Source organism: Bemisia tabaci, chromosome 10, assembly GCF_918797505.1.
Source record: "Bemisia tabaci chromosome 10, PGI_BMITA_v3".
Taxonomy (NCBI): Eukaryota; Metazoa; Arthropoda; class Insecta; order Hemiptera; family Aleyrodidae; genus Bemisia; species Bemisia tabaci.
The window spans coordinates 5,795,004-5,822,855 of record NC_092802.1 but is presented as its reverse complement, the minus strand read 5'-3'; the positions used below and the strand labels follow the sequence as shown (position 1 = coordinate 5,822,855).

General features: G+C 35.9%; 1 protein-coding gene across 1 annotated transcript; it reads right to left on the bottom strand.

Annotated features, from left to right (window-relative positions):
• Positions 1-282: 282 nt before the first annotated feature.
• On the bottom strand, positions 283-27,565 carry LOC109029851 (uncharacterized). The gene is made up of 13 exons (XM_019040519.2): positions 27,490-27,565; positions 25,036-25,187; positions 21,563-21,864; positions 19,926-19,983; positions 19,352-19,528; positions 18,555-18,682; positions 12,427-12,436; positions 5,102-5,186; positions 4,602-4,753; positions 3,782-4,071; positions 2,997-3,054; positions 2,380-2,562; positions 283-527 (listed from the first exon to the last, which is right to left on the bottom strand). Exons 1-13 carry the CDS (start codon positions 27,551-27,553, stop codon positions 450-452), a joined length of 1,737 nt encoding a protein of 578 aa, XP_018896064.2. The 5' UTR covers positions 27,554-27,565; the 3' UTR covers positions 283-449.
• Between the last annotated feature and the right edge of the window lie 287 nt (positions 27,566-27,852).

Sequence of the window (27,852 nt, the reverse complement as noted above, 5' to 3'; positions counted from 1 at the left end):
GGTTCATTTATGATGTTCTCTTTTGTTCTAATAGATTTAACAGGGGATTAAGGTAGGATCTTTAAGATGTACCTCGAAACTACCTTGCCTTGTAATCTTTCAAGAGTTAACGAGTAGTCATGGGCATTGAAATCGCCATACCCAAGGTAATTTTAAGGAAAATGCAGGTCACAGACGTTTGTAGGACCACCTAGCTTTAATGTAAAAAAAATTGTGGTTAAGGTTGTTTTTTCATAGATTCTCTCATTCACATCATTATTTCATAAAGAAAGGACAGTAATCTTTCATTGGAGAAATTTATTTGGACTAAACTGTATAAAAGTTATGCAGAGGTACCAATGCAGTATTGCATTAGCATTAAATTAACATAAACCTATATAACATTATTTACATTAAAAAGAGGAAGAGACAGCAGAGATATGGAGGTAAAATTTTGATCGTACAGGCTGCTAGACGTTCTCCGCTTGTGATTCTTCTTGCTTTTCGACTAGAGTTAATCTATCATTTGGTATCTGAACAAAAGTAATCTGGAATAAAAGAAAACACGAAATAAGTATATTGGAAAATACTTCAATCAGGAATGCAAGTGAGAATAGGGCTGTTCTATTGGTTGTCGGTAAGCTACCGAAACAGTTCCTATAAGAAAAAGTTACGAAAAGAGCGCTCTTGCCGATAGCGATCAGAGTTTTCGGAGCTGACGAAAATAAGCTGTTGCCATTTGTACATCTATTTCACGCATCGCTGCGCCAGGCAATCTGATAAACCGACGCAAGGGGCTCCAATGCATTGAGTGTGAGCTCTCAAAAATCCGATAAGGCCGGCTGTTAACGATATCATCGCCACTGTCGGCACTGCCGCCAGTTTCAATAAGAGGATATCGATAGTGTTCCGGCAAGAATTCGTTTGAACACCGCTAAGTGAGAAAGAGAAGGCAACGCGAAAGAATCTCTGAAATTCAAAATTTTATGCAGAAGAAAGAAGTAAAAACACATATGCTATATGTATTTTGCTGAGGAGAGGGCAGGATACCTCCAAGATAAGCACCACCTCATTTGAACTACATTTTGCAATTAGGAACTATAAATTCTAGCCCGGTTTAAAAACAACGTATGTGCCATTAGTTTCCCTATGCACATAAGTGTTTTTTCGGATGAATCAGAATTTATAGGTCCAAATTGCAAAATGTAGTCCATTTGGTTTACTGTCTATAGACCACTGTGAAGGCAAAGAATGTATAAAAAAATCAAGAAAACTTTGTGAGGGATGGCCTTCACTTACCCCAGAGACAGACCCGCTTTCACATATCTTTGCTGAAAATTTTACACAAAAGCAAATCTTATCTTTAATGGAGCGGCTGGTAAGCTATAATTAACCAATATCTCCAAAGTTCACCCTCAAAGTGAAAATCAGAGGGACAGGATAATTATTTCTGCCGAAATATTGTGGAAGAGCAAGCTATTAGAAAACTGAAAGTAAGAATCAATTTAATTGACTATTAGACGTTTTGAAAATGTAAATGAAAAAGTCGAAAGAGATGCGTTTTACAATTTATTCTAAAAGAAAAGGAAATTTCGGAAAAAAGAGAATGGAAATCAAAAGGTTCATCACCAGATGCGAGAGAAGAGATTAAGAAAGTCCAAAATGACAAGGAGCAAGCCGGGAGTTGAGCTGAGTGGCAAGAAACTAAGAAGTCTCATCGGGCCGAGACTCCGGATGAGAAGACTTTACAAACAAATGAGAGATGCTCGAGAGGCAAGTCTCATCATGATAATAAAAAATAATGATTTGATTTGCTCGGATTTAAAATTAAAAAACAAAAAGATTAATATGAAAACATAATAATGATTATCTGATTATCAGACTACGGTTCCAATGAGATGGTTTGGAATAGACCATCGCCACAGTCAAGAAAAACTGCAGAATGTCAGGGGATTTTGAAAATTAAAGAATGTTAGGAGAAAATGTTAATGCTTCCTAGAATCTGTTTGACGCTTTGAACAACTGATTTTTCTTGTCTGTGTTTGGGAGTGAAAGTTTTTTAAGCGTCAGTATATCGTCATATTCCAGGAAAAATTGCCAAACGTTATCGAGGAAGTGAGCGGGAATTCCATTTTCTAAATTTTGTTAGTAACAACCCTGATAACAGTAGTGATGCCAAGTCCTATCCTTTCTCAAAACTTGATCTGATGATCTGTGGAGTTGTTGGAAGTGAACCTTTCTTAATGTATAATAGCCATGAAACATTTTAAAGTTAACTATATTTGTTGCATTAGGTACGTGAAGTTCCAAAGACACTCGTTTTAAACACATGAATGATGAACCCACAAATTTATTATTTGTGCTCCTTCAAAATGCTTAATTAAGTTAAATTTTTCTCACCACTAGAACAGCAAATAGTGCTCCGGCAATGGCTCCCACGAGGACATCACTCCAGTGATGCATGTAGTCTGAAACGCGACTCAAACTAGTAAACCATGCAACTTGCAGTAAACAAACTTGAATGAAAGCTATCGTAACTGGCACATTGTAGCCATTCTCGCTGCTTTTCTGTTTCAGATACACCTTGAACAAAATATATTTTTCTCATTATATGTTGAAGTAAATACAAAATTTCCAACTCTCAGCTGAGCAGAATGCATCAATTACTTGATCTCTCGATGCAAACTATTTTTGTCGAGCTTGATCAAAAAATAGGATTTTGAGCTTTATTCACAAATCTGTCATGGTGTCCTTAAAAACAAATTGCAAGCACTTCAGGTCAATTTCTTGCTGAAGGAGGCCGTAAAGTTACATTATTAACAGGAAATTTTGTACCCTGAACATGGCAGATTAGAATGTTAAATAGCTTTTCTTGACACTTTGTTTTTCTGAACAAAAAATTTCAAATCATCATTGTTCAAGTTCTGATACAGATATTTAGAATTTCTGTGGTCTAAGGTCTCTTCTCCTGCTGACGGTCACACTCGCAGGTACTTAGCATTGCTTATTAAACTTACCGCAACATACACGGCCGAATAAAAGGCGAGAGCTGCGTGTCCAGATGGAAAAGATACACTGAAAAAATGAAAAATAAAGAAATTTTTTTGCATATTATGAAAGTTTTGCCCAATTCAAAGTATGAATGAACCAATGAACAAGCGGTGAAATAAAGTACTGTGATGTAGGTTTCATATTCTAAATTTCTTGTCCTAGAAAATGACAGGTGTCACAACAGTTCTGAGACTAAAGTAAACTATACAGCAAGAAGTTAATGTCTGGATATACTTCCGATCAGCTAGTATTAAGAGTACAGTCTACTTCACTGAATACTGGTTCCGAATCTGTTTATTTTTCAGGAGGGAAAAATGGATATGGTGTAGGGCAGTGTCATGGGCTAGACATTACATATATTTATCTAATGATCAAATTTATAAGTGGTCTAATTCTGTCACAGGTTTGCAGTTGTCTTGCATTGAAACCAATATATTCTACATGCGCAATTTGACTTAAATGAGCTCTGATTTTTCTTGAAGCTGAATTTGTTGATTTGAAAATCAACAAATTTTTTCGTAAAATTTGAGTATTACATCCTTAATTTTAATTAATTTTTAATTTTTGGAATATCGGTTGCATTCATCCTCTTATTTTTGACGATGCACTGATAGATACTGTAACATGACAATTTAATTTGCTATTTCCTCATTCTGAAAAATACTGTACTGATGGATACTGTAACATGACAATTTAATTTGCTATTTTCTCATTCTGAAAAATATGTATCCAGTAATTTGTGTACACCTACCGCGAATTTTTCATCAATTCCCCATCAGCGCCTGTACATTGGTATCTTGTGATGTATCTACCAGCATTTTCACTGAGCGAACAGTCAATGTTAGGCTTACAGACAGCAATGAAATGAGGGCGCAGGCGGCCAATGTTGTTCTTAGCTGTGTCAACTGTTATCTGTGTAAAACCAATACCCATCCAAAAAAGAGCTATCGATCCGTATGACTCCAGAAGAGCAATAGTGAATGCATTTTTATTGAACGTCTCCTGAATCGTTGAGCCCCATGTCAAGTTTGTCAGAACTATCTACGAATGAGAAAAGTGTCTCAATCAATTTTAAGCTTTTAAATTATTGAAAGCAGTCCAGCAATCTATTCTAACAGAGTCTGATTTCAATCGAGGTTGCATATCAGGATTCTGCATTTTAAAAATGAATTCATAGGGATGCTATTATTCAGAAACTTTTTTTATTAATTTTTTTAAAAATTTTGAGATGAAATAAAAAATGTGTCACATTCAGAATCAGATTGAATAGAATTTACATAGCTTGAGATAGCAAAATGACAAAATCTGGTTTTGCTAGTTTTAGTGGCTATTATTACTCTGCAATGTCTCAGATCTCTCAACTTGCGCAGGAGGGAAAGTAACATAAGAAATTAAGGAAAGCATTTGATCTGAGACCTTAAAAACCGAAATATTCAGCTCTTTTTTTCAACCAAGAATTCTGAAGCTTCATTGAAAGACAAAATGTGAGCTCATTAATTTGAGTTTGTAAGGAGTAATCTCCGAAAAGTTTTTAGACTGTTCAATCTCCGAAATTTTAAGTACTGACTTACCACAACATTTGGCAAGAAGAGTGAAGATAAAATTAAGGCAAAATTTGAAACTGTGGAGGGTTTGTAAGGATAGCGGATGTCTTCATTATCACAGTGGAAACCAATTTTTCGTGGTTGCGCAAACACTCCGATCAACAAAACAGTGAACCCCACTGAAAAAAAGTAGGAAAAAGAGAATTTGTTAAGTTTTTTGTTTGGAAATTGTCCAGGAGAAGTTCCTCGATTTTCCGGATCAATTTTTAAATTTGTTAAATTAAGGTGTTTAAAAATGTCGAGTATCTACACTTTGTGTCAAAGAATTTAAGAAAATAATAGAAAAGTTATCTATAATTTTCTGTGCTTTGTTACAAGTAGAAACCAAAATAATCGTTTTTTTATGTTTTGAACTCCCGCAAAATACCTTGGGGTGGGGGTGAGAAAAAGTGAAGTATCTAAAAATAATATTTTTGGCTTTAAAATACAAAAAGCTTTGCAACTACTTTAAAAAAGTAAAGACTTACGCACAAATATACACAAGATGTCAGCAGCTAGGTTGACTTTGTTAATTTTTATGACGAAAGCCATGGTCAGGCAATGGCGGATCACCAATTTTCATCATTGACATTTGTGATTTCCTTCCTATCTTTCAACTCTGGAACAGATAGGGTTAAAAATAAATTAATGATAAAACGTGGATAGTAAAAATGGGAAAAAGTATTGAACCAATTTGATCATGAAAGCTTTTATTAAATGTATTGTAAGAGAGAGTTATGAATAGCAAGTTGATATTAGATACCTATCAGTGAGATAAAAAAAAAAATGAGGAAAAATAACATTGATGGTTTCAATGAAACATTGAGATTCATCATTTCAAGTGTGCATAATTTTGTGCTGATGTTCATTGGGAAAATTACCAAGGTAACTTCTTCTTTAAAAATCTACTAAAATTTTTAATCTTTGTACCTCTACTAGTTAATTGAATATATATTGTGTAAGCTAGATCGGAACCGCGGGGGGGGGGGGGGGTGGTATGAAAAAAAGGAAAAGAAAAGAAAATGGAACTTTCAAACTGTACAACTTCTTTTTGTGTTTTTACACCTTCAACCAAAAACAAGGATTTCTTAATCACCTTCGGAAAGAAAACCAATAATTATCACACTCAAAAATAACTAATACGAGAAGGAGATGCTGTGAAACACTATCAATTTAAATTTCAGGGAATTATCATCGAGTTGGAGATAAAATTACATTAGAAGCTACTTACCCAAATGAAAAAAAAAAAAAGTTTTACTAAAATAAATACTTTGCTAAAATAAATGCTGCGCCTGTGGTAGGAAATTTGCTTCAGCCCCCTCACTGCTTGTTCGCTTTCTGTGAGCAAATTTACCACTAACATCACTTTTTTGAAACAGAAACAAATGACTGAAAAATAAGGTGAAGTGAGGAGGGGACGAGAAAACGGTCGTAAGTCTTACCTGCCCCTCCAATAGAGAATTTGCAAGTGTCTGAAATTTGATGAATTTCGTATTTAAATGGAAACTACCGAGTGAACTGAACACGAGAATACCCTTGGTTCCTGAATTGAACAATTATTGGAGAAGATATGACAAAATAATCTAATCTGCTAAATTGCAAAATGTTTGAATAGGAAATGCCGCCAGATGACGTCACTAGGCGGTGCATTTTCTCACTTTTAAATTTATTTTTATACTATTTCCCATATCAGAAAAAAATTATAAAAAATAATGCGAAACCAGCTCTTTAAGCACTTTCAGATGAAGCAATAAAAAAAATTGCATGCATCGTAGGCTATGATTTTCCATTCTCTCAATTTGGTCAAGGGGTCGGTCACCACCCTAAAGATCATAAGGTGCCCAAGGGGCAGGGTGCAGGGTCTAATGAACCCTGGGACACAATGTACTTGATTACGGACCGCGGATGGTGCAAGAATCAGTTCAATATCAATTACCTGATAGACGAGATCGAAAGAAAATCGACCGCCCGCAAATTGGAGTCAGCATGACAGATAAACAACACTTAACGTGTGAGTAATGCGAGGTCGTGTTTCGGATCACTGGAGCACTGATAAAAGGGCCACGCACCGCAGGCCGAGGCGCCGCCGGCCGCATCGCGCCGACCGGGGGGGGGGGGGGGGGGGGGCTGGTTGGTGGTGGTCAAAGTCAAAAGCCGGGAGATGTGTGCATCTGCCGGGTATGGGGGTCACCCAAAGCATCCTGCGAGCCCCGTCCCTTGGCAGGGTGCAGGGAGCCAATTATGAACATCCTAGAGGAAGGCTTCCCCCTCCAATTAAACCATTAAGCCCTGACACTAAACTAAACCTCAATTATGAACTTATCTCGGCGGCAAGATATTCTCCGCGTTGCCACGCCGCTGGGGTAATTCAAAATGTCAGGGGTGCTGTTGGGGGGGGGGGGGGAGGGAGGTAGGAAGGAAGACAATAGAGAATTTGCAGGTTTCGTAAATTTTGTGAATTTCATCTGTAAAATGGTACTGCTAGGAAAACTGAGTACGAGGATATCCTTGGTTTCAAAATTGGACAAATATTGGAGAGAATATGACTAAATAATCTCATCTGCGGGCCGATTATTGAAACTTATAGACAAAACCATAGACAAAGGCGACAAAAGGGATTTGGAGGGATCCTATTGGTGGAAGCAGATGGTGGCAATGGAAATAGAAGGTAGGTAATGGACTAACTAACGGAAACCCACTGAAGACCCGACAGTTAGTCCATCATTTTCTTCCTTAGTCTATAAGAACCAACCATGTCAACCAATAGGATCGCTCCATATTACCTATGTCTTCTTTGTCTATCGCTTTGTCCATCAGTTTCAATAATCGGTCCGCTGCTAAAATACATGTGTTTAAATGGAAAATGCCGCCGGATGACGTCACAAGGCGGCAAATTTTCTCACTTTTATTGAATCTATTTTTCGACAATTTCCCATGTACGTCGGAAAAAAATAACGAAAAATGCTGCGAACTCAGCTAATAACGCACTCTCAGATGAAGCAATAAAATATTTGTGTGTAAATTCTTCATTAGTTATTTCTATTTCGGAGTTGACCATGTTTTAAGACCGTTTTAGTTGATTTTAGGGTATTTTTAGTTTATTTAGAGATTTCTACATGACCCCAGGAGCGTCATTTGAAGAGGGGCAGGCCAGGTATTTGCCCGGCCTGCTTATTTGAGGGGCTTGGAGGACAAGGCGCATAAGTGCAGTTTTTGAAAAGATTGAGATCTTAATAATTTCAAGTAAAGCTAGTTTTGATGCATTATCTATGAAAAATTCGCTCCCGAATTCCAACTAGAAGCATCAAAAAGTCAGCTTAAACTTTCTCTCCGCCATAAGGATCCATGTAATTTCGAAACTTCAAACACCCATGTATTTTTCGAAATAGTGAAAACTTTACCTTCGCACTTTGTCCTCCAGGCCCCTCATTTGAGGGGCTTGATGTTATAAATCTCTCATCATGACCTCAGCTTGTAATTCGTACGTAAGCTGCCTGAGCTAACCATCTCCCCCTCAGCCTTGTACCGATACTCATTAGAGCTCAAAAATTTTGACTCCACTTGAAATTTTTGGCTTTGTTTCCCCCGCAAAATGGTGTGGATCCAGCACTATTTCACCACCTTGTTACTTACATTTCAGGCCATTTTTTAGTGTTTTTTCTCAGGTTTTCCCTTGCCCACCGAATATATCCTTGGAATTTCATGCAAAAATATTATAACTCTCTTTGAAAAAATGAAATGAGAAAAGACATTTCGAAACATGGTAATGGAGAAACCGAATATTGAAGTTTCACCTTCGACCTTCCAGTTTGGGAAAAGACTTCTCCAAAACCCATTTGACAACAGAGAAGGCTGGATATGGGTCCTGAGGATAAAGCACTGAGTGCTGACCAATAATAGCCCTCTTTATTTTGACTGTGTGAATGGATCAGTTGATGCGTGTACATGCAAACACCCTTTCAGTCAGATGAGTCTCAGTCCACTAGAACATGACTAAGTCAACCTTCACTTTCAAACACGGATTGAGGTGGGCAACCATTCTGAAACCTCCTAATGAACCCAACCTCTACTTTCCAACAGTTGGTAGACTTTTGAATGATGCTTGACTGGAAGTACAAAAGGAAGATTTGGTCATTATCCTAGCAATACAAGAACCAAAAAAAAAAAAAAAAAAAAAAAACAGGCAGGAGGAGGAAAGGTCTTAGATTTACAACCGCAAAAACAGAATTTAAGAAACTTCATCACAATGTTTCGAAATATCAGTAATAATACTTCTTTTATTCACTTCTTTTCATAATTCTTGAGAAGATGTTGCAGGTCTATTTCTTCACAGGTTCTTACACCTTCTTTTTGGTGGTGTATAATTCTTAGAATAGTGCATATAAATTCCAATACATAAAATTTTACTTCATCATAATGACTTGTTGAAACGTTCCCTTTCATCCACATCAGGGAATCTAAAATTTTTATAGATTTAATATTCTCAGTACAGTGTCAGGCTTAGGATATAAAATAGGTGATTAAAATTGAGATTGAAAAAGAAATAGGTACAAAGTTATAACACTGATAAATTTATTCATATTCATTGATAATTATGGAAAGAAACAAATAAAATATATAAAAAACTTAAAAGTTAATATAATTTAATTGATTGAATGAACATCCAATGATCTAGAATAAATTAATAAAATAAAATGTGTGAAAAATTTACATACAAAACATGACGAATATAAAATCTAACAGAACAACAAATAAAACTAGGAAAACAGGCTAAGAGGAGGCAGGGAAGGGGAGACAAATAACAAGGGGACCAAAAAAGTGAAGAGAGAGAGAAAAAAAAATCAGCCTTTTAGGCAAGACAAAAGTTCAGAAAAATCATTTGGAACTTCAATGGATTCTAGATTAAAAGACCTTGAATGAACAGTGAACCAGAAACAGAGCTTCCTGAGCGAATCCATTTGATTCTGTTTTTAGAACACAATTTAAAATAATGGCATTTGGCAAACCAAGCAGTTTGCCAATCTTGAATGACCTTGTCTGCTTATAGCAAATGAAATCATCCCATTCAACAGCTGTTGCTTAAAAAATGACTTCAACTCAAGGCGTGCATTTCTGAGCTCAAAATAATTATTATGTGTACCTATTTGGAATGGAACCCTGCACAAAAAATGTTTTGAATTCGATTTTTCTACATACATTTAAAGCTGCATTGAAATGAATGAAAAGCTATTGTCAAAATTCAGAATGCTTAGATAACTATAAATTCACTATACTTTTTGAATTAGAGGATAGAATACTAGCGCACCACAAAAAGATGCTTTCATTAAACTAAAAATCGCATCAAATAGTAATGGTAACTCGTTTAAAAAAATTAGCTGTCTATGGAAAGTCTTAGTTTAGTGATAGATAAAGTATGATGACTTTAAAACTATTGAAGAATGCATAAAAAAACGTCCAGGCTCTATATCAGTATGAGGAGCAAATTATTTTTAAAACACTTACTCATAAAATTCTGGAGATGCTTCACCTAAATACCCTATGATGATTGTCGAAACTAATTAAACTAATTGAGATTTTGAACCGGATAAAATCTTCTCCAGAAGTTGGATGAGCGACTTACAGTTAAAATTTTTAGGAAAAATGTGAATGAGTATTGTATAAAAATAGTACCATACAACATGAAAGTCACTTAGGTCACTAGGAATTCAGGCACAAGCTAAAACTGGTTAGTAATATTGAAAAACTGGAATGCTTCGATGTAATTCGTAACATTTGCACTTAAAACTTAAAATCAGCGTAAAGACTCAAGGCAAGAGAGGGGAGAATGAGAAACATAAGCGGAACAAGAATCGATTGATGGGAATAATACACTCTAAGTTGATAATGATAATTTAAATAACTCTTCTTCCGGCCAAAATTGTTTCAATATGCTAAACAAGCAGTCTAATTTTCCTGGGCTGCATGGACAAATACACCTTCAGATCAGGCTGCTGCATTTGGAAATGAGTGACCCTAGCCAAACTTGTCGCAGCTCTGATTTCTCTTGCATCCTTGCTTCTCATCAAAAACCCTCATGATGTCTAAAAAATTAGCAGGGGGTTCTGAAAATTTAACTTATCAGCTAAATGAATCTTAAAATTTTAGGTTATGGATAGACTGTAGTACAGGATAAAAAGTAACAATAGAGAAATCAACAACCAACAAGCTATTAATATATATAAAATGACTGTGAGGCTCAAAGAAAAAGAGCACTGTTAATGGAATGAGTCGAGTGGAAAGGAGTCGAATTTCTTTTATCTTATAAAAAAACGTCATATTTGCCATCCCCACACAGAATGGTGATTCCATAATTAATATCCAACCGCTGCTAAAAACAAGAAAGGTTTCATTCAAATTCCATAGGATTGATCAATAATTCTGCATGAAAAATAGACATGCGTTAATGCATAGATCTATGGGAGAAACGACAACAAACGAGACAAGAGAGGTCCCTAGTGGGACAAAAAAAACTCTACGAAATGCGATGTATAAGGAAAAGAAGATTTACCTGAGGTGAATGAAGCCAGAAAGTTTCATCCTCAATTATGAAAATTATTCACTATGTTTGCCTCGCATGTAAATATTTAATTTTTCTGTTTTCGCCTACCTATCAATAAAACTTAAAGCCTGCCGAAATAATAGACTAGTAATTTATGTTTTTCGAGATCATCCAAAATTTCTCTTGTATTTTGTATTGGAACCCTGCAAAGAGTAAAATTCTCGATCGAAGCTTTTTTGGACAAAGTTGCATTTAGACTAGGCAAAATTAATTACCAATCAGTTCAATTGTTTTTCTGTATAATTAAAGGTCTCGTTGTCAGTGTATGAAGTTTGTCAGTGAGATATTCGAAAAAGTCACAACATTGATTATTTCCAGTTGAATGAATTAAGTACAGCTTGTACAAATTGAATTGTCAAAATCGGTTCAAACCTCATTCAAGCCATGGCACAATAAGAGGATTGCGCATGGAATACCAAGAAATTCTGCATCAGCCGAATTTTGAGATTTTTTGATATGATGTTCCTTACAATCTCCTGAGTCTGATGAAATTTGAAAATCGAAATTTCCAGGTGATGATTTAGAGGAAGTTCAAAAGTGCATTTGATTGCAGTTTAAAGTGTGTTCATTTGGAGAAGTGGTTAAGTCGAAGATGCGAAGCCTTTTGTTTTTAACTGACGCGCCGACTAATTTCTGTGGCCAGTGCAAGGCGAGGAGAAAGGAATCCCTCAATCACCTACATTTAATGATGATTAATTATTTTAAACTTGATAGTGCGAGTAAAACTGCCAAGAACGTTCTTTTCAGACCAGTATTTCTCGAAAATAGGCAAAAAGAAGTTCTATTGTAAAGGCTCATCTTACTTAGGAGATTGCAAGGAACATCTAATCATATAGTAGAAATCTAAATTTAGCTGGCACTGAATTTCCTGGTATTCCATGCGTTGTCTTTTTATAATTAAACCCATTTTTCTCATACTTAGGAAAGTTTTGCTATTAACTTCATACATTAGATCCTTCAATCCAGCAAACTGATCAACTAAAAACCTTGTTATTGCAAATTGGTGAACAACTCAATTCATTGAGCCTGAACAATTTGAGCTCACCCGCTTTCTTTGCAATTCACAGTCTTAGAGCCTTTATCACATTTTACAGGACTTGAAAATTCTGGAGGGTATTAACATCACAGGGTATGATCTTCCTTCAAAGAAAGTAACTCTTTACATCCTAAGGTTCTGTTCCAAGCCGATGTGGAGTGCGAATACCGAAAGTTCTATAAGTCGTATCTGAAACACAACACAGTGCATTTAAACGCAAAAAGTTGTATCCTAATTGAATGTGCCACTAGGAGCCTATTGCTTGGAAAGCTCGCTTGAATGGTGTGAATTCCTCCCGGATGCATTGATGAAGTGAGAATATGAGAGACATGGAAGATGATGCTTATACCAGCCAATAAATAAAACCATGAGAAGCACGAAACGAAAATGACCTCTACATAAAATTCACTTCTGTGCTATAAACTTGCACTAGGTGGATTATCTTAATTATGAAACCAAAAGTGACATCAATACCGTTTACATACGTAGCCTTTGTAATGTGAAACGTACAAACAAAATACAGATAGCAAAAACAAAAGCATTGAATACCAAATAAATCCACATACCAACGGCGAAACTGCAGGAAGGCATGACTCGTTCGCGGTGTTTTAACACCTCTGCCTCCATTTTGTTTTATCAATGAAGAACAAACGAATGCTATTGCTTGAAATTTTTGCATAGTACAAAGGCTGTCCCACAATGACTCTTATTGGTGCTGTAACTCAAAAACTAATCAACGGATTGAGCTGATCTTGGGCTCATTCGACAGATAAAGTCAAAAGGAAGCAATTGCGCTAAAGATCCCTTTGTTAGGATGATAATTGAACAAGTTATGACACTTTAAAAACAGGTTGTGAGAAAATACCCTACCGTTTTTTTCAACTTGTTTCTTTTCGTTTTACATATCAAACTTTGCCGGTGATCTTTCCCCAACGAAAACAACTTGGCGACAAATGCTAATTGCTTTTTTTGATTCCGAGGGCATTGTTTATCAGCACTTCGTAACCGATAAAACCACGGTGGACAGCGATTATTATGGCAAAGTCCTGACGGATTTTCGAAAGCACATCTCGCGAATATGTCCGCGATTGAAAGCAACCTGGATGCTCCGTCAGGACAGCGCGCGTTCTCACACCTCGAGCGCCAACGGCAATTTTATGTTAAAGAATAGAGTTGAGACCCTCAGGCACCCGCCGTACAGCCCCGATCTTGCTCCATGCAACTTTGGGTTGTTCCCGTAATTAAAGAAATGAAAGCTCTCCGCAGCAAGCAATTTGAATCAAAGGACACGATCAAGAACGAACTCTACGCATTCTTCAAACGCATCCCCAAAGAAGATTTCTAGAAGACAATCTTGACAAAATGGAAGTAGCAGATGGAAAAATGTATTCAAATTGAAGGTAAATACTTTGAGAAAGAAAGAGAAGTACTTGAAGACCCAGAGGAAAGCGAAAATGAAGATTGAACTTTGAATTTGTTGAAAATAATTTTTTATTTAAAAAACGGTAGGGTGTTTTCTTCAACCTGTTTTTAAACTGTCATAACTTTGTCAATTTTCATCCAAATAAAGTGATCTTTGATTGCTTTCTTTTGACTTTATCTTTCGAATAAGCTCAGTATCAGCTCAATTCATTGATTAGTTTTTGAGGTAAAGCGCCAGCCCAGGTCATTATGGGACAACCTTGGTAATATTCTTAACGCAGAGAGGAAGATCAGGGAAGTTTTCAAGGAATGATGTTGATTATTTTTTGGGTCTGCAGCATAACAAACCGTGATATAGAATATGCATTCCTGCAATGTCGCTGTCAACATGATGCTTCACCAAATTGGAATAAGTTTTATGAGAGGAACTGAATTGATATCCAGAACCAAACAAAATAATGTAACAGATCATAACCAATACTATCACACATCAATTTCACTGAGATTGCCTTAAACAAAAAAGTCAAATTTTCCTGCGAAAATAATTGATGTTTCGTAACATCAGCTGTTGGGTATCCAGACACTCGACTCAAGCCAGTATCAATAGTTTGCCATAATCATTTTGCAGGATTGATTGTGGGAAATTCTCGTTTTCAAAATTTTTTTCTGAAGCAGGATCAAAAGGGCAAATATTGTACGTACAATGAGATGAGTGAATGAATAAATGGACGATACAATGGAAACTAGAAACGTAACATTCAAAATGCAAAAAGCCTTTTAAGATATTTTCAGTAGGTGACACCACTCTAAACCTGCTTTTTGACAAAATGTCATGATTTAGATGAGTCATGTATGACGAGACAACATAATTGAGATTCTCTGAAATTCTAAGATTTTCCTTTGAATTTCTCTAACTTGGAGACACTTAGAAATTGCCTTCAGAACGAAGATGTTAATGCAAATACTAGACTCTTCGGGAAATTTTAATGTGCCTCTTACAATTTTGGCCTGATATCTGTCATTGCTGTTCCGGTTGGGAGCTAAAAAATGAACAATTAAAGTCTAAAATATTTGCTCTTCGTGCAACTCATTAGATAACCTTCAGATTTCAGGTTAATCTTAAGATGAGAAACTGTGAATAATAATGGCCAAAAAATATAGACGAAAAGTTTACAGTAGGTTTACAGAGTAAAGTTAAATATTTTAAGAAAATGAAGGATAAAAAACATTAAAGCAATATCGATGGAGTGTATCCACATTAATTATGATAGGTAATAATTTTTCAATCACACACTCAGACAACATAAATTTTAGTCTAAAGTTTTTGAAAAGTAGATCATTTCCACAGACACAACATAATTATAATTTTACGCATGTATGCTAAAAAGAATTATGTTGCACAAAAATCCTAGGCATATAGTTCTTTTCAGCATAAATAAATTCAATCGAGGAGAGTTGAATGATTTCCATGAGCAGTTGATGAAGGATTACAAGTACACTTTCCCACTCAGACTCACACCAAGTCTGCCATTTTAGAGGCTAGGTGGCCACAGAATTTTTGAGTTGAAATTTCCTGACTTTTCCATGTTTTCCTTGACCAAATTGGAGAAATTGCACTGATGCAAGGCGATAAATAATAATTTTAAGGTTTTATGATCCAGCTAACTTACAAGCTGAGGTAGCGCATAAAAATTTGTAACTGCCGTGATCGCAATTTTCTTCGAGCTTTGACTTTTTCGGATTTTCCTAGGCCCAATTTATTCTCCTGCCTTTCCAAGGTTTTCCCTAACTGTGGCCACCCAGTAAAAGAATACTGACAGTGAGACTGCACAAACATGTATCTTAAAATCAGTTGCAATGTTTCAAAATCTTCGCTTTGATTTCATTTTTTAAAAGGAGAACAAACCAGAGTCATGACTTGAAATTTTCACAGGATATTCTTCATACAAAGTAGAAAAATCACCTCAGTCTTCAAGAAACGACGTGGGGTAGTTTTATATCGAGAGAACAAAGTATGACGGGCAGTCTGCAACGTCAGAAACTGAGATAACTGATTCTGCAGTTTCACCATCGACACATAACATCCAGAATAGAGCTTTTGCATCCTTTAGCATTCGTTTTCTTTTTAGAAGTAGACAGTAAACAAGGTCCTTCGCAAAATTCTAGGCCATTGTTAGAATAGAGCAAGGTATATTAAGATCCGAAAAACTAGAAATTGAAAATTCTAAGTTCTTCAACTCCGGTGATTTTACTAGTGAGAAAACATAATCGCCAAAATTTTATCCCTGCATGGAAGACTTATCATCAATTGTTTCTCCCAGAAAACTAACCTCGACCTAGTTAAATTCAGAATGCCTGTTACAAGCAAACCTTATATTTGCCGCTGTTTGAATGGTCATGACGTAACAATGTAAAGTATTGGTTAAAACAATGGTACAAAAATTGCAGGTACATTGTTTTTTCTCTAATAACCTCAATAATTAAGATATTTAATGTTCTGCAGCAGCAGATGAGCTATTTTTGATTCACCTCACTCACAGACTTAGTTTTCACCTATAAATTTTGAAATTTCTAATGGATGACTCTGGCTATGATTAAAATTATGTCAGTCGCCAGGTGTAAAAGCTCTATGGACTAAAACATTTACACAAAATGTTGAATGATACCCAGGTTAAAACCAAATAGTGTATTTTCTGAAGAAAATTCACTAAAAGCACCAATTGAGAAAAAATTTCTGACAGCTGAGAAGATGAATAAAGACACTTTAAAAGATAAAGTTCCCACTGTTAGTAGATCAAAAGTGATTCAAGTGCAACAAAATTGGCAGTTGGAAGCAATCACCCAAGTGATGAGGGCAAGTCTTGGGAAAACCGATCTGAAAATGTTGCAGGACATGAACATTTTTCTCACAATAAAATTATATTTATGATTGCTTTAAATACTGGCCACACAGTTTTCCTCGTAAATGACAAATTGACTAAAACGTAGATACACTTATCTGGCTCTATATGATGGATTCATTAAAATAAATCTCATGATATTTGAGCAGTGAGTATTTATGATACAGAAAACTGATTTACATGCATAAAATAAAATGATGCATGTTCTTATTGCGCCTTACAGTCTAAATGCAGGGAAAAGTTTACACTAGGAAAAATGTTAGTAGCTAAACATGATAAAAAATGAATGGTTCCTGCCGTTGATAGGAAAATATTGTGTGCGCACATAATTTTAATCACAAATGTAATGATACAAGAAAGCGTAAAATCTACAGAGAGTGAATGCATCATAAATCCGACAAAAAAAAGTAGGCAACTCCAGTGTACATTTCATGAGCAGATCTCGGTCCAAAAATTTGAAAGACAGAAATGATAATCTTCTCGCAACTTGGCAAGATAACAGTAAAAACAACAAATTCCTAGAAAAATTTGCCCTTAAGTCGAACTCAATGAAATTAAACCGAGAATAAGACTTGTATAATAACAAAAATTCATTGTAAGTTGGACCAGCATGACAAATGCATGTTTACATTTACATTAAAACCTAGATACCACTACCTAAATTTGAATGTGCTGCATAAATACAATGAAAATTGAGTAAAATGTAAATGTAAACATGGAAATATGCTTCTTAATGAGCTGATTAGCAAGTTAGATTCATTAGAGGGTTATCAAACATAGAGGTTTAGCCAATAACAGCAATCGTTGCCTATCCTCAGATCCTACTCAAATTTTTGGTTGTTGTTCCTTGTCATATGACACGCCTATTTCTGAAGATTTCAACTCAAAAAGAATTTACAAAGCAGCAATACCATGTTATAATCTTCAAAATGGCATAGCTTGCAGAGAAATGGAAGTATCAAGTTGCCATTTGCGCTAAAATTTGTCTAAAAATTGTTCAATATTTGAGTGCTCCCAAAATTGGACCTTACCTTTTTTTTAAAGGAAAAAAATTTCTCGAGACTGAAACCTTCAGAAAAGGGGAGACAATGAACAAAAATTTTGGGAGAGATTGACGATAAGCGAAAACTGCTATTTCTGGACCTCTTAATTAAAGTTGAAGCACAGAAGTAAATTTTTCCCCTGTTAAATAAAAGACACTTCTCGCTTTTACACTGATTAAATTTTCCACTCATTGCAAGAGGAAACCTAGTGTCTCAAGCTTGTAATAACGTTAACATTTAGCTTGGGAACAGTGTTCAAACTTCACCAGGCACAAGCCTAGGATGGGGCGAAAAATTTAACTTCAGCATCGAAACATGAGGAATACTAGCAAAAAATGACATCTGGAACTGAGAATGCAGCTGCTTTCTGTTCTATCTTGCTAAGAAAAGATATGGTATGTATGAACGATCAGGATTTGCTAAATCTACAAAATGAATTATCTGAAAAACTTGCGACTTCTTTTCCTTGAATTTCTTGGAGAATTTTTTCTATTTTTAATCTAGCATAGCTGAAAATTTCAAACAAGAATACACTGTTTTTTATTGGTAAAGCAAAACAATGCATGTTTACAAATTCGAAGCCCTTTAATTTCAAATTGACGAGAATGCACTGTATGGGATCTTCCCTCCTCATATGATTACATGCTTAATGATAGTCATGCCAAAAATCCTTCAAAATAATAAGCTAACCAGATAATATGCCTTCCGATATTTAGGGGTATAGTTAGAACACTGCTTGAAAGTCTTCCACTATGTTAGAAAAGTTCTCAAATCTCATCAAGCTTGTTTTCTGGGCTGCCCTCGGAATGAGGCAAATAAAGCCCAGAATGATATCAATTATCATGAAAGCGATAAACCAACTTAAATGTAAATCGTAATACTGAAAGCTGAATGGCAGAAATGTGTTTCATCATAGAGAAAAAGAAAGGAAAGGGGGCTTACGGAGAAGAAGCAATACCTGTTGCGCTCCTGTCCATTTCATTGTTTGATTTAAAATTTAGATCCACTTCTGAGGGGTCACTTGGATGGAACCTCTTCTTGGGAACAAACAAATCCGACACAAAGTACGACTGCACAAATCAGAAATCACAGGATTAGCATTATTGAACACAAAAATGGATGTAATGTATGTAATGTAAAAATGAGACTTTGAAACCAGGGCTTAAATTCAGTACTGCCTTCATAGGAACAAACATGTTAACAGTTCACGGCACAGCGGAAGCTTATGAGCTATTCAAAGGTTCATCCAATGGATCAGTTGCGCTGATCACAGAGGCATTTTTGATGTTCTTGCAGATTAACTAAAAATAATAAGATTCGTCCCATTAGCAACTCTATGTTTAATATTAACTGGGATAACAACATGTATTGTTATAGCAACAAGTAATTTAAAATCATCCATTGACTGCCTTTCTAGGCCCTAACTTTATGTGTAGAGGCATCAGAGAAGTCTGACAGATTTTCGGGATCCAACATTTCTCCTCTAACGTCTCTTCCTCTTATATCAAAGAGTCTGATTTCCTCAAAATTTGCATCAAAATGTTTTCAATTCCCAATCATTTCTGAAAAAAATTTCTAAATTCCTCACAATTGTTTTGCTAAATTTTCAGAGGCCCCTGGAGATGATGATCACTAATTATTGGAAATTTTTACAAATCGCTTGCCTTTCCTAATTTTTACTGCAAATTGGAAAGTACCTAAACTTGCGTGTTAGCTATAATATGTTCTGTTTACTTTACCGTCAGAAGGGCAGCGAGAGTGCCTATGCATCCTCCAGCGATGACATCACTAAAATGATGCTTGTAGTCCGAAACTCTGGATAAGGCTGTTCCCCAGGCCATCATTATGACGACAAACTGAGCAAAATGTTTCCATAAGCGGCATTTGTTCCACGGCACTCTTGCTTGAAGATAGATCTGTGAATATCAGCATAGATATCAGACATGTTTAAGAAAAAAAACGGTTTCCAAAATTGAATGCTCTCTCAACGATTTGCAGATCATGTTCAACTAAACAACTTTTTCACAAGAGAGTTGGTGATTTCGCCAATGGGCGTTTAAAATTCAGTCAAAAACTGTACATTTTTGTTTGTTTTTGACTTCTAAAATTATTTATTCTATTATATATTTACTTTAGTCTTTGGTTGAAAAGTTTTGCCTCAAGACAGTAAATTTTGAGGTTTTCCTAATATTTGACGATATTATGAAGCTAGCAGCTTTAAATCTCTCAATAAACAAGGTAAATTAAATGCAGAGTAGTTCAAAAACTAACATCATTTGATCAAATGTGGAGAGATACTTTATAGAAACTTACCGCTAGGTAAACCATAGTGTAGAATGAGAATGAGGAATGACCAGAGGGAAAAGACAACCTGTAACAAAAAAGAGAACAAACAAATTACATTCTGAATTTTGCTCATAAAGTTACTGAAAGAAATTCTAATATAACATTCTTATGCTTTTTTTCTGGCATAACATGATATAGAAAATAGATTTAAAAATGAGAGAGTAAGTTGATTCTGACAGTATCTGTATGGTAGATTTCTCAGTCAATGAACAGTGTTTCCTACTAGAATGCTTCTACCCATTTGTTCCTATATTTTTACCGAACTCCTGATACTTCTTTTGATATTTGTACCGTTCAAGGATTGATAACCTCTTCATGCAAAGACTATCCAGAAGTTTTATTTATTACATGATATTTATCTCCTTTCTAACACTTCCATCCCCATTGAAAACTTACAATTTAGACTTTAGTTTTCTCCCGTTACAAACAGGCATAATTAGAATATTAGAGTCAAACTACCTATTGCTTCCATAAATTGATAGCAAGTTTTATTTTTATTCACATACAACTTTTGGATTAGGTGACTTCAAGACAGCAACGCAGAAAGCCATTAGCCTTCCTTTTTGTCAAATTGACCTTCCTATTTTAGGTACCCTTTTTTCTATATAATTTCAAAGTGATGACCTTTACATGCACTCATTGTACAAACTGCTGCAATTTCAGGGAAAATATGCAATTTTCATCTTGATTTGTGGAAAATACCCAATTTCTACACTAATTGAGATGACCTCCCATTATTAAAAAATTATTAGTTAGATAATATCAGGGCCTTCCCATTTTTACTCGCTGGGGAACATTGAAAATCAGTTGCAGGTCTCAGTTTAACACTTTTTTCCAATTCAATTTACCGGATTGAGAATTTTTTCTAGATGGACAGTGCCTAATGAGAACATTCTTTTTGAATTTTTGTGAAAAGTAATACAAATAGGACAAAATTCAACCTATTGCCTGGATGCCTGAGAACTAATTTTTACACATTTTCTTGAAAAGAAGGGTGTGTATTCCCAGAATTTTTCCATGACAAGTTGGACAAGCCTCTTGGTACAGGAATGTTTAACGAAACTCCTCTTTGAAAAATATAACAGTGAAATCTTTTAATTCGTTGAGTACACCAAAAACGAACAAAAATATTGTTAACTTACCAATTTTTCCAGCAATTCTTAATCAATGGACGTCCACAAAATGTTACAATGTTTAATTAAAAATTATTTGAGCAATTACTAAAAACATGGTAAAAATTCTGTGAATTCTGTTGATCAATGGTTACTGGAAATATTCGTAACTTTACCTTTTTTTTTTTCAGTGTACCACCTTAACCCTTAGTGGTCAGAATTAATTGTCCGTTTGCCCCCCCCCCCCCCCCCCCCGGTCATAATTAATCTTGGCTTATTTACTGGGAGGTTGTGTTTTATTAAGCGGATCGACTCGGGCCTGGTATACGACTCCAAAGCTCGCTAAACTTCATATCCAGTCAGGCCGGACTTCCGAACAGAACATGACAAAAATTTTGTCCAGTCTTGCCCATCAGTCGACCACAAAGAGTAAAACATCTATTATGCAGAGAAATATTCACAAAATGAATTGATGAGTAAACAGAGTCTTACTTTGAGTCACGTATCAACTTAAGGTCTGAACCGCGACAGCTGAAATTCTCGATGTAACCAGGTTGGTTGGAGGGATATGAGCAGGTGATGTTTGGATTGCACACAGCAAAGAAGTGAGGCCTCAAACGCCCTATAGAATACTTTCCGATGTCTGTTGTTAGTTGAGAAGCTGCTGCCCCGAAACCAAAAGCCCCGATTGCTTTGTAGCTATTCCATATCCATACTTGGATCTTACGCCCAAGAAGATTCCGGGCTCTAAAACCTTCCGCATGCCGATAGAGTGAATATTCAGTGATCAACATCTAAACAAAAACAAGAGGAGATGAGGAGCAAAGGATAAGTGAGTTCCGTTGGAAGATTTAAGATTTTTGAACTTTACTAGAATTTCTCAAAATTGTTTTCACTGTGAGCTCTGTAACTTCAAGAAATTTTAAGAAGCGCAGCCCTGAACAAATGAGAGGCTTGGAGGACAAGGCGCATTTAAGTGCAGTTTTTGAAAAGATCGAGATAGTGATGATTTCAAGTGAAACTAGTCTCAATGCATATTTTGGAAAAAATTCACTCCCAAATTCCAATTTTTAAGCTTTAAAAAATTAAGTTACAACTTTCTTTCTGCAATGAAAATCCATGTAATTTCGAAACGTCAAACACGTATAATTTCTCGAAATAGCAAAAACTGCACTTATGCGCCTTGTCCTCCAAGCCCCTCAAATTTGGTTGAGCCACGAACAAGAATGTCATTTTTTGTGTCTGATATTTAGACATTGTCTCTGGAAAAATCTGTAAACACGGCTTCATTACTGAACTGATGTATTCAAAATTCCCATTCATGAATTCCTAAAAAGAAAAAAACAATAATGGCTGTGCATAATTTGTAACTCATTCAATACTGTGCAAAACAATACTAATTTATTCACTAAAACCACACTAATTTCTTCAAACTTCATTCATCCTCAATTTATAAGTTATCAGTCATTGTTTCACTTTAAAAAATGCAATTTTTCATTCAAGTTAATTGGCATGGTGTATCTTTTCATTTCATTCTAAATGAAGCATACTTCAGGCATACGATGGGAAAACGTGTTTTATCACCTCTTTGATCCTGTATACTTTGTGGTGGCACAGTGACTGAAAAAGCTTAATTTCTTTGAGGTTAAAAGATTTAATAATAATCACTAACTTTCAAAGGGATTTTCTGATGATTTGATATGTCTTTTAATATTACTTCAGTTTATTTTGTCTTGACCTTAACGCAGCCGTTCATAAAATACGAGACCCTAAATTTCAGATTTTTGGACCCTTCCCCTCTCTCCTCATAAAACTTTCGTGGCTTAGATCTTCATCCTTCAACTTGCAACAAAAAAAAAAAATGGTGTCATAATCTCTGGTCATTTGCCACTCATTTAGATAAGGCAATTTTTACATAGGATTTCCGCTATCCATTCATGACTAAACTTTTCCCAGTATCAATCATGTGTACTCCTCAACATTACTTCCAGGTGAAGACAAAAATAGAAATATGACGAAGATAAAAAAAGGTATTAGTCGAGAGAAGACCCCTACTCATGATGGTATGAGTGGAAGATAAAAATATTTAACTACCGCAGTATATAAATACAAATTTCAAAAACTTCAAGTACCCACTTCCTGTTGAGTATTGTACTAAATAGCAATGCCAAATGGGAGGGAAAGATAATCTTTCATTGATCATTCTTAAAAAAATATCTCCTCCCTAATAACAAGTCTAAACAACCTAAATGATCTTTGATTAACTCTGACATTAGAGTTGTTACACTGAATTTTAGAGAAGCGTGGATATTCAGGCAACAATGTAAAAACGAAATTGTAGAAGGTGTGTCTATCACAAATCATAATTAATCAGCAAGGATTTGTGAGAAAGGTTGAGAAGTGTGGCACTTTGAAGATTAGAACTCATATACTGGAGGTTCTCTACATTGTATCTTGAGATAAGTGGTAGGCTTTTTAGATAAGATACTCTCAGCTTTTTATCTTGAGATTATACTTTGCTCCAACTCTGATTTTTTTTACAGCATTAAAAATTGGATTAGATAATCTCCTATCTTGGTTGGTTTCAATGACATTCATAACCTTCTCTCATGGATAAATCCATGAGTAAGAATAGAGAGGGTTTAATCGTGATAACATTGCTACCAGAGCCTGGACCCGCATTTCACCTTTTATTCAATTTAACATTTACTGGAAACAAAATTTTGAATGCTTTTCCAGGAATTATAAGGCTTAAAACCTTGAATGGAACATTCAAATGTGGAGAGAAATGTTGAAACAAAAACAAAATGGATATCCTTTAGTTCCAGCAGTTAAAATATAAAAAGATGTTATGGAAATAATTAATTAATTTATCGATCACTGACTTCCTCTTTTTGATTTAAAACACACCTGCCTCCCTCTCAATTGTATATGACTCATTGACTCATGACCACTTATGACATGTACATGACTCATAAGAGGCATCAACCTACCGGTATCAACATAAAAATATCATGAAAAATTAAAATTAAAAGTAATAAAAAACTTAAATAGACTATTTAGGAAACTTTTTCTTCCCATTTTTACACATTTTCATTATTTACTGAGTTAACTGCAGTAAATTATTAAGTACGTTTGAAGCATAATACATTACACATTTTGTACTGACGCTTTGGGTTTCTTAACACTGGACGATTTTAAAAGTCTGGCAAAATTTTAATGCCAACTAAATTCCACAAGAAGCTAAAGAATTTTCCAGATTTGCATATTTTAACATTTTGTTGAGGATTTTTTTTCTATTTTTCCTCCGGTCAATTCTGAAATGACTCCTGGTACTCCTAGTATGACTTAGCTCTTTCACATCAAGCAAGAAAACTATTATAAAATAATCAACAGACAGATCAAAATTGATTACCAGATTGATCTTGATTGAGTTGATTGATTGGATTACCATCAGATATACAGAGTGTTATCACTTGTCTCTAAGTTCTGAGAAACTAAACTGTTAGTAGTCTTTTCCGACTCGACCAGTGGGTTCTACACAGTGCCTCCTTGCTTTTTCTGTGCTTCTCCTCAATCTTAAATTTCTATTTTTTTTCATTAGATTAAACCAGTTCTAAGTTCCAGTCCAATAAGATACGAACGCCATTTCTGAGTTATTGAGAATGCTAAAAGTGGTGCATTTGTTAAGAGTTGTAGGAGAAATTTTTTTTTTTTTTTTTTTTTTTTTTTTTGAGATGAGCAAAAAACTTAGATACAATGAAATTGATGCGCGCAAATTTCCAACTTTTCAAGAGCAAAATAATAATTCGTGAAGCAGTTTGAGAAGTTGTGATTGGTGAAGTATGTGGGTTTGACTAAGAGTGTATGGATAGAATTTTTTGATGAATTCACTTGAAAGTTTTAAATTTAATTTGAAAGTAAGTAGGTTGTGTAAGGTGTTGGTAATATTAATCAAAACTTACAACAATAATTGGCAATCCCATGCCAACAATATACAAGGCAACATTAGAAACCGTTGATCCATGGTATGGATATCTGATGGACTCGTCACTGCAAAAGAATCCCCTTTTGTACGGATCGCCAAATAAATAAAACAGCAGGATTGGGAAACCAACTGCAAAAGAGGATAAAATGTTAGGCAAGACTAAAATTTACACAAGTAATAGACTGTAATTCATAGTGCAGCATTTGGAATTATTTCAGAGTTAACAATGCTGCAGTTATCGTTTCTTTGATCCCAGAGACAAGGTACTTGATATTCGTGCATCCTGGAGTATGACACCTTGAATCTTGCTTTCTTGTATTGTCTGAGCAAAAGTTATGGTCTTAAAAAGTAAATTATTTTGATTATTTTGAATGTTGAACATGTTCCTTTCATGCGTACCTGCGTCAAATCCTGATCATTACCCTAGATACACATAATTAAAATATCAGTTGGCTGCTCAAGACAATTTGAACTGTATTTTTCATCCAGTAAAATTATATACTTATCGTAAAGGCTTGGCGTGGATTTAAAGAACACTTCAAAACTGATATCCCGCTAGGGTAAGAATTATCTAAAAAATGTCAAGGATCAGTTTGCAGCGCATTGACATACCTATTGTCTGTTAGAACAAAGTTATTACTCCCGAAAACGTAATCCATCATCCTATAATTGATAACTTTAACTACAAAGCTTCGATATGCCAAACCAAAATAAATGTTTCTTTTTGAATGTTGGGACAGAAGTCAAGTCTTTACTGTTACCTCTCATCACTGCTGCGATCTGAATGCAAGTAGAGCGGACTCATCAGATGTTGAGACAAAAGTCAAGTATTGTTTAGGTCACCACTAATCAGTAGTGCCATCTGACTGCATGTAATAACCTATGGAGTGGTGCTGATTCGGAGGTAATCAGAGATTGGCACTCGTCTCAACATACGATGAGTCCGCTCCGATAAGCTGTTGAAAGATGCTGATTCGTAGCTGATCCTCTGAATGACCTAAGTCTCCACATAAGATGAGCTAGCTCTACAAGTTCTTCCCATTTTGGCATGGATATGATATTTTCATGACTATGACACTTGTGAGCTCGCTCATTATATATCGAGGCAATATACAGATCTTGTTTATCTCAACACTTACTAAAGATGCCATTGGATTCCGTGTAAGAAGCTGTTGAGTGATGCTGACCCCAAGCTGATCTGAGTTTGACTTGACACACCATGAGCGAGCACAAAGTACTAATTTAAGTAAGTACACCTAATTCAACAAGTGACATCCACCCGATGAGATTGCGAAGTGACCTCAAAGGCTTATATCTTTTGGATGTTCATCTTGCCTGACCGACATACTGAATGATTCACTAAGTAAGGGCCATTGGCGCCCCCAGGCTAATTGGAACAATGGGTCAGTTGGGCTGGTTATAAAATCGTGTTATGATGATTAATTTTTGTAGATAAGCTAAAAATAATCAGATCTGTCTAAACCAAAACTTTGTTGTTGTTGTTGTTCTACATTCAATAATGACCGAGATATTGCCCTGTGTAAAGTCGGGGTTTTGACGTCCACCGCAGTAGTGCCACCCTTGGTTTCTTCTACCTTGCTTTCATCAGTCAGCCTGACGCTCATGTGCACTGGTTGTTCAACATGCAACTCAGATGAAAGCAAGGTTGAAGAAACCAAGGGTGTCACTACCTCGGAGGATGACGTCAAAAACGCGACTTTTCAAAAGGCAATATATCTCAGTTAATAATGAATGTAGAAAGTTGCGGTTTAGACAGATCTTAATATTTTAAGCTTGTCTACAAGGATCAAGCATCAGAACCTGATTTTGGGACCAGCGCAACTGACCCATTCCATGAGGCTTTTAATCTGTCTGGACCGCAACAGAAAGCAATGGACCATGTCGTATTGCTATGTTTCTTCATCCTACCTCCTGAGTGAGGTCAGGGGCGCAGCTAGGAAATTTCTCTGGGGGGGGGGGGGCATGGGACCACCTCTTGTGGTGAAGAGAGCGGGGGAGGGTGAGGAATGAAGGATCCCGTTTTTTTTAGGGGGGGGGGGCACAAGATTTCTGGGGGGGGCCAGGCCTCCCCCCCAGGACTCCCCTAGCTACGCCCATGAGTGTGGTCCATCGTGATTCAGTGGAATACTAGACTACTCTTCTGAGGTGGTTGCCAACCAATGTCCGAGTCATGATGCATTCCATTGAACATATCCTTGTGTCACACCTTGACACAAGGATAAAGAAAGACTTCATTAGGGGCAGTAGATGTCCTCGGACATATACTTTTTTCCTATATGCATTTCATGGCATCCCATATGTTTCAACATCCCAATTTCAGTGAGCACTTTGTACCTCTGTCCTAACATGGATCATGGAACTTTAGTTCTGAATAAACTGAAATTTAAACCTGCAATCAATCAAATCTTACCTGCTGCAAGACAAACCACGTCCAAAACTACCTTCTTCACGATTAACCGTGAGTCGACATCCATCCTGAGTGATATGTTGAACTAACACTGGACTGAAATAGGTACAGACTACTTTATCAATTCAAAAAAATTGAATATGGTGATAAGGAGAATTACACTACCGATTTAGCGTCAACAGATTGCAACGCGATCATTTTCCGAACTTTACTAATGCCTAGTTATCGCTTACTGAACGATAGGAAAAACCTCTGGGAGAGCATTATAACAAAAGCCTCATAGCGAGCACCTGTCACAAGGCTCTTCTGACGATTCCCACGCCTGCTGAATCAGATCTGAATTACCTTCACTTCATCTCACTGATA

Excerpts from the sequence above, each read along its gene's own strand:
- LOC109029851 (XM_019040519.2), bottom strand. The coding sequence starts at position 27,553 with ATGGATGTCGACTCACGGTTAATCGTGAAGAAGGTAGTTTTGGACGTG. Across the intron at positions 19,984-21,562 it reads AAGTTGATACGTGACTCAAA|GTTGTCTTTTCCCTCTGGTC; the intron begins GTAAGACTCTGT and ends TTTTTGTTACAG. Across the intron at positions 19,529-19,925 it reads ACACTATGGTTTACCTAGCG|ATCTATCTTCAAGCAAGAGT; the intron begins GTAAGTTTCTAT and ends TGATATTCACAG.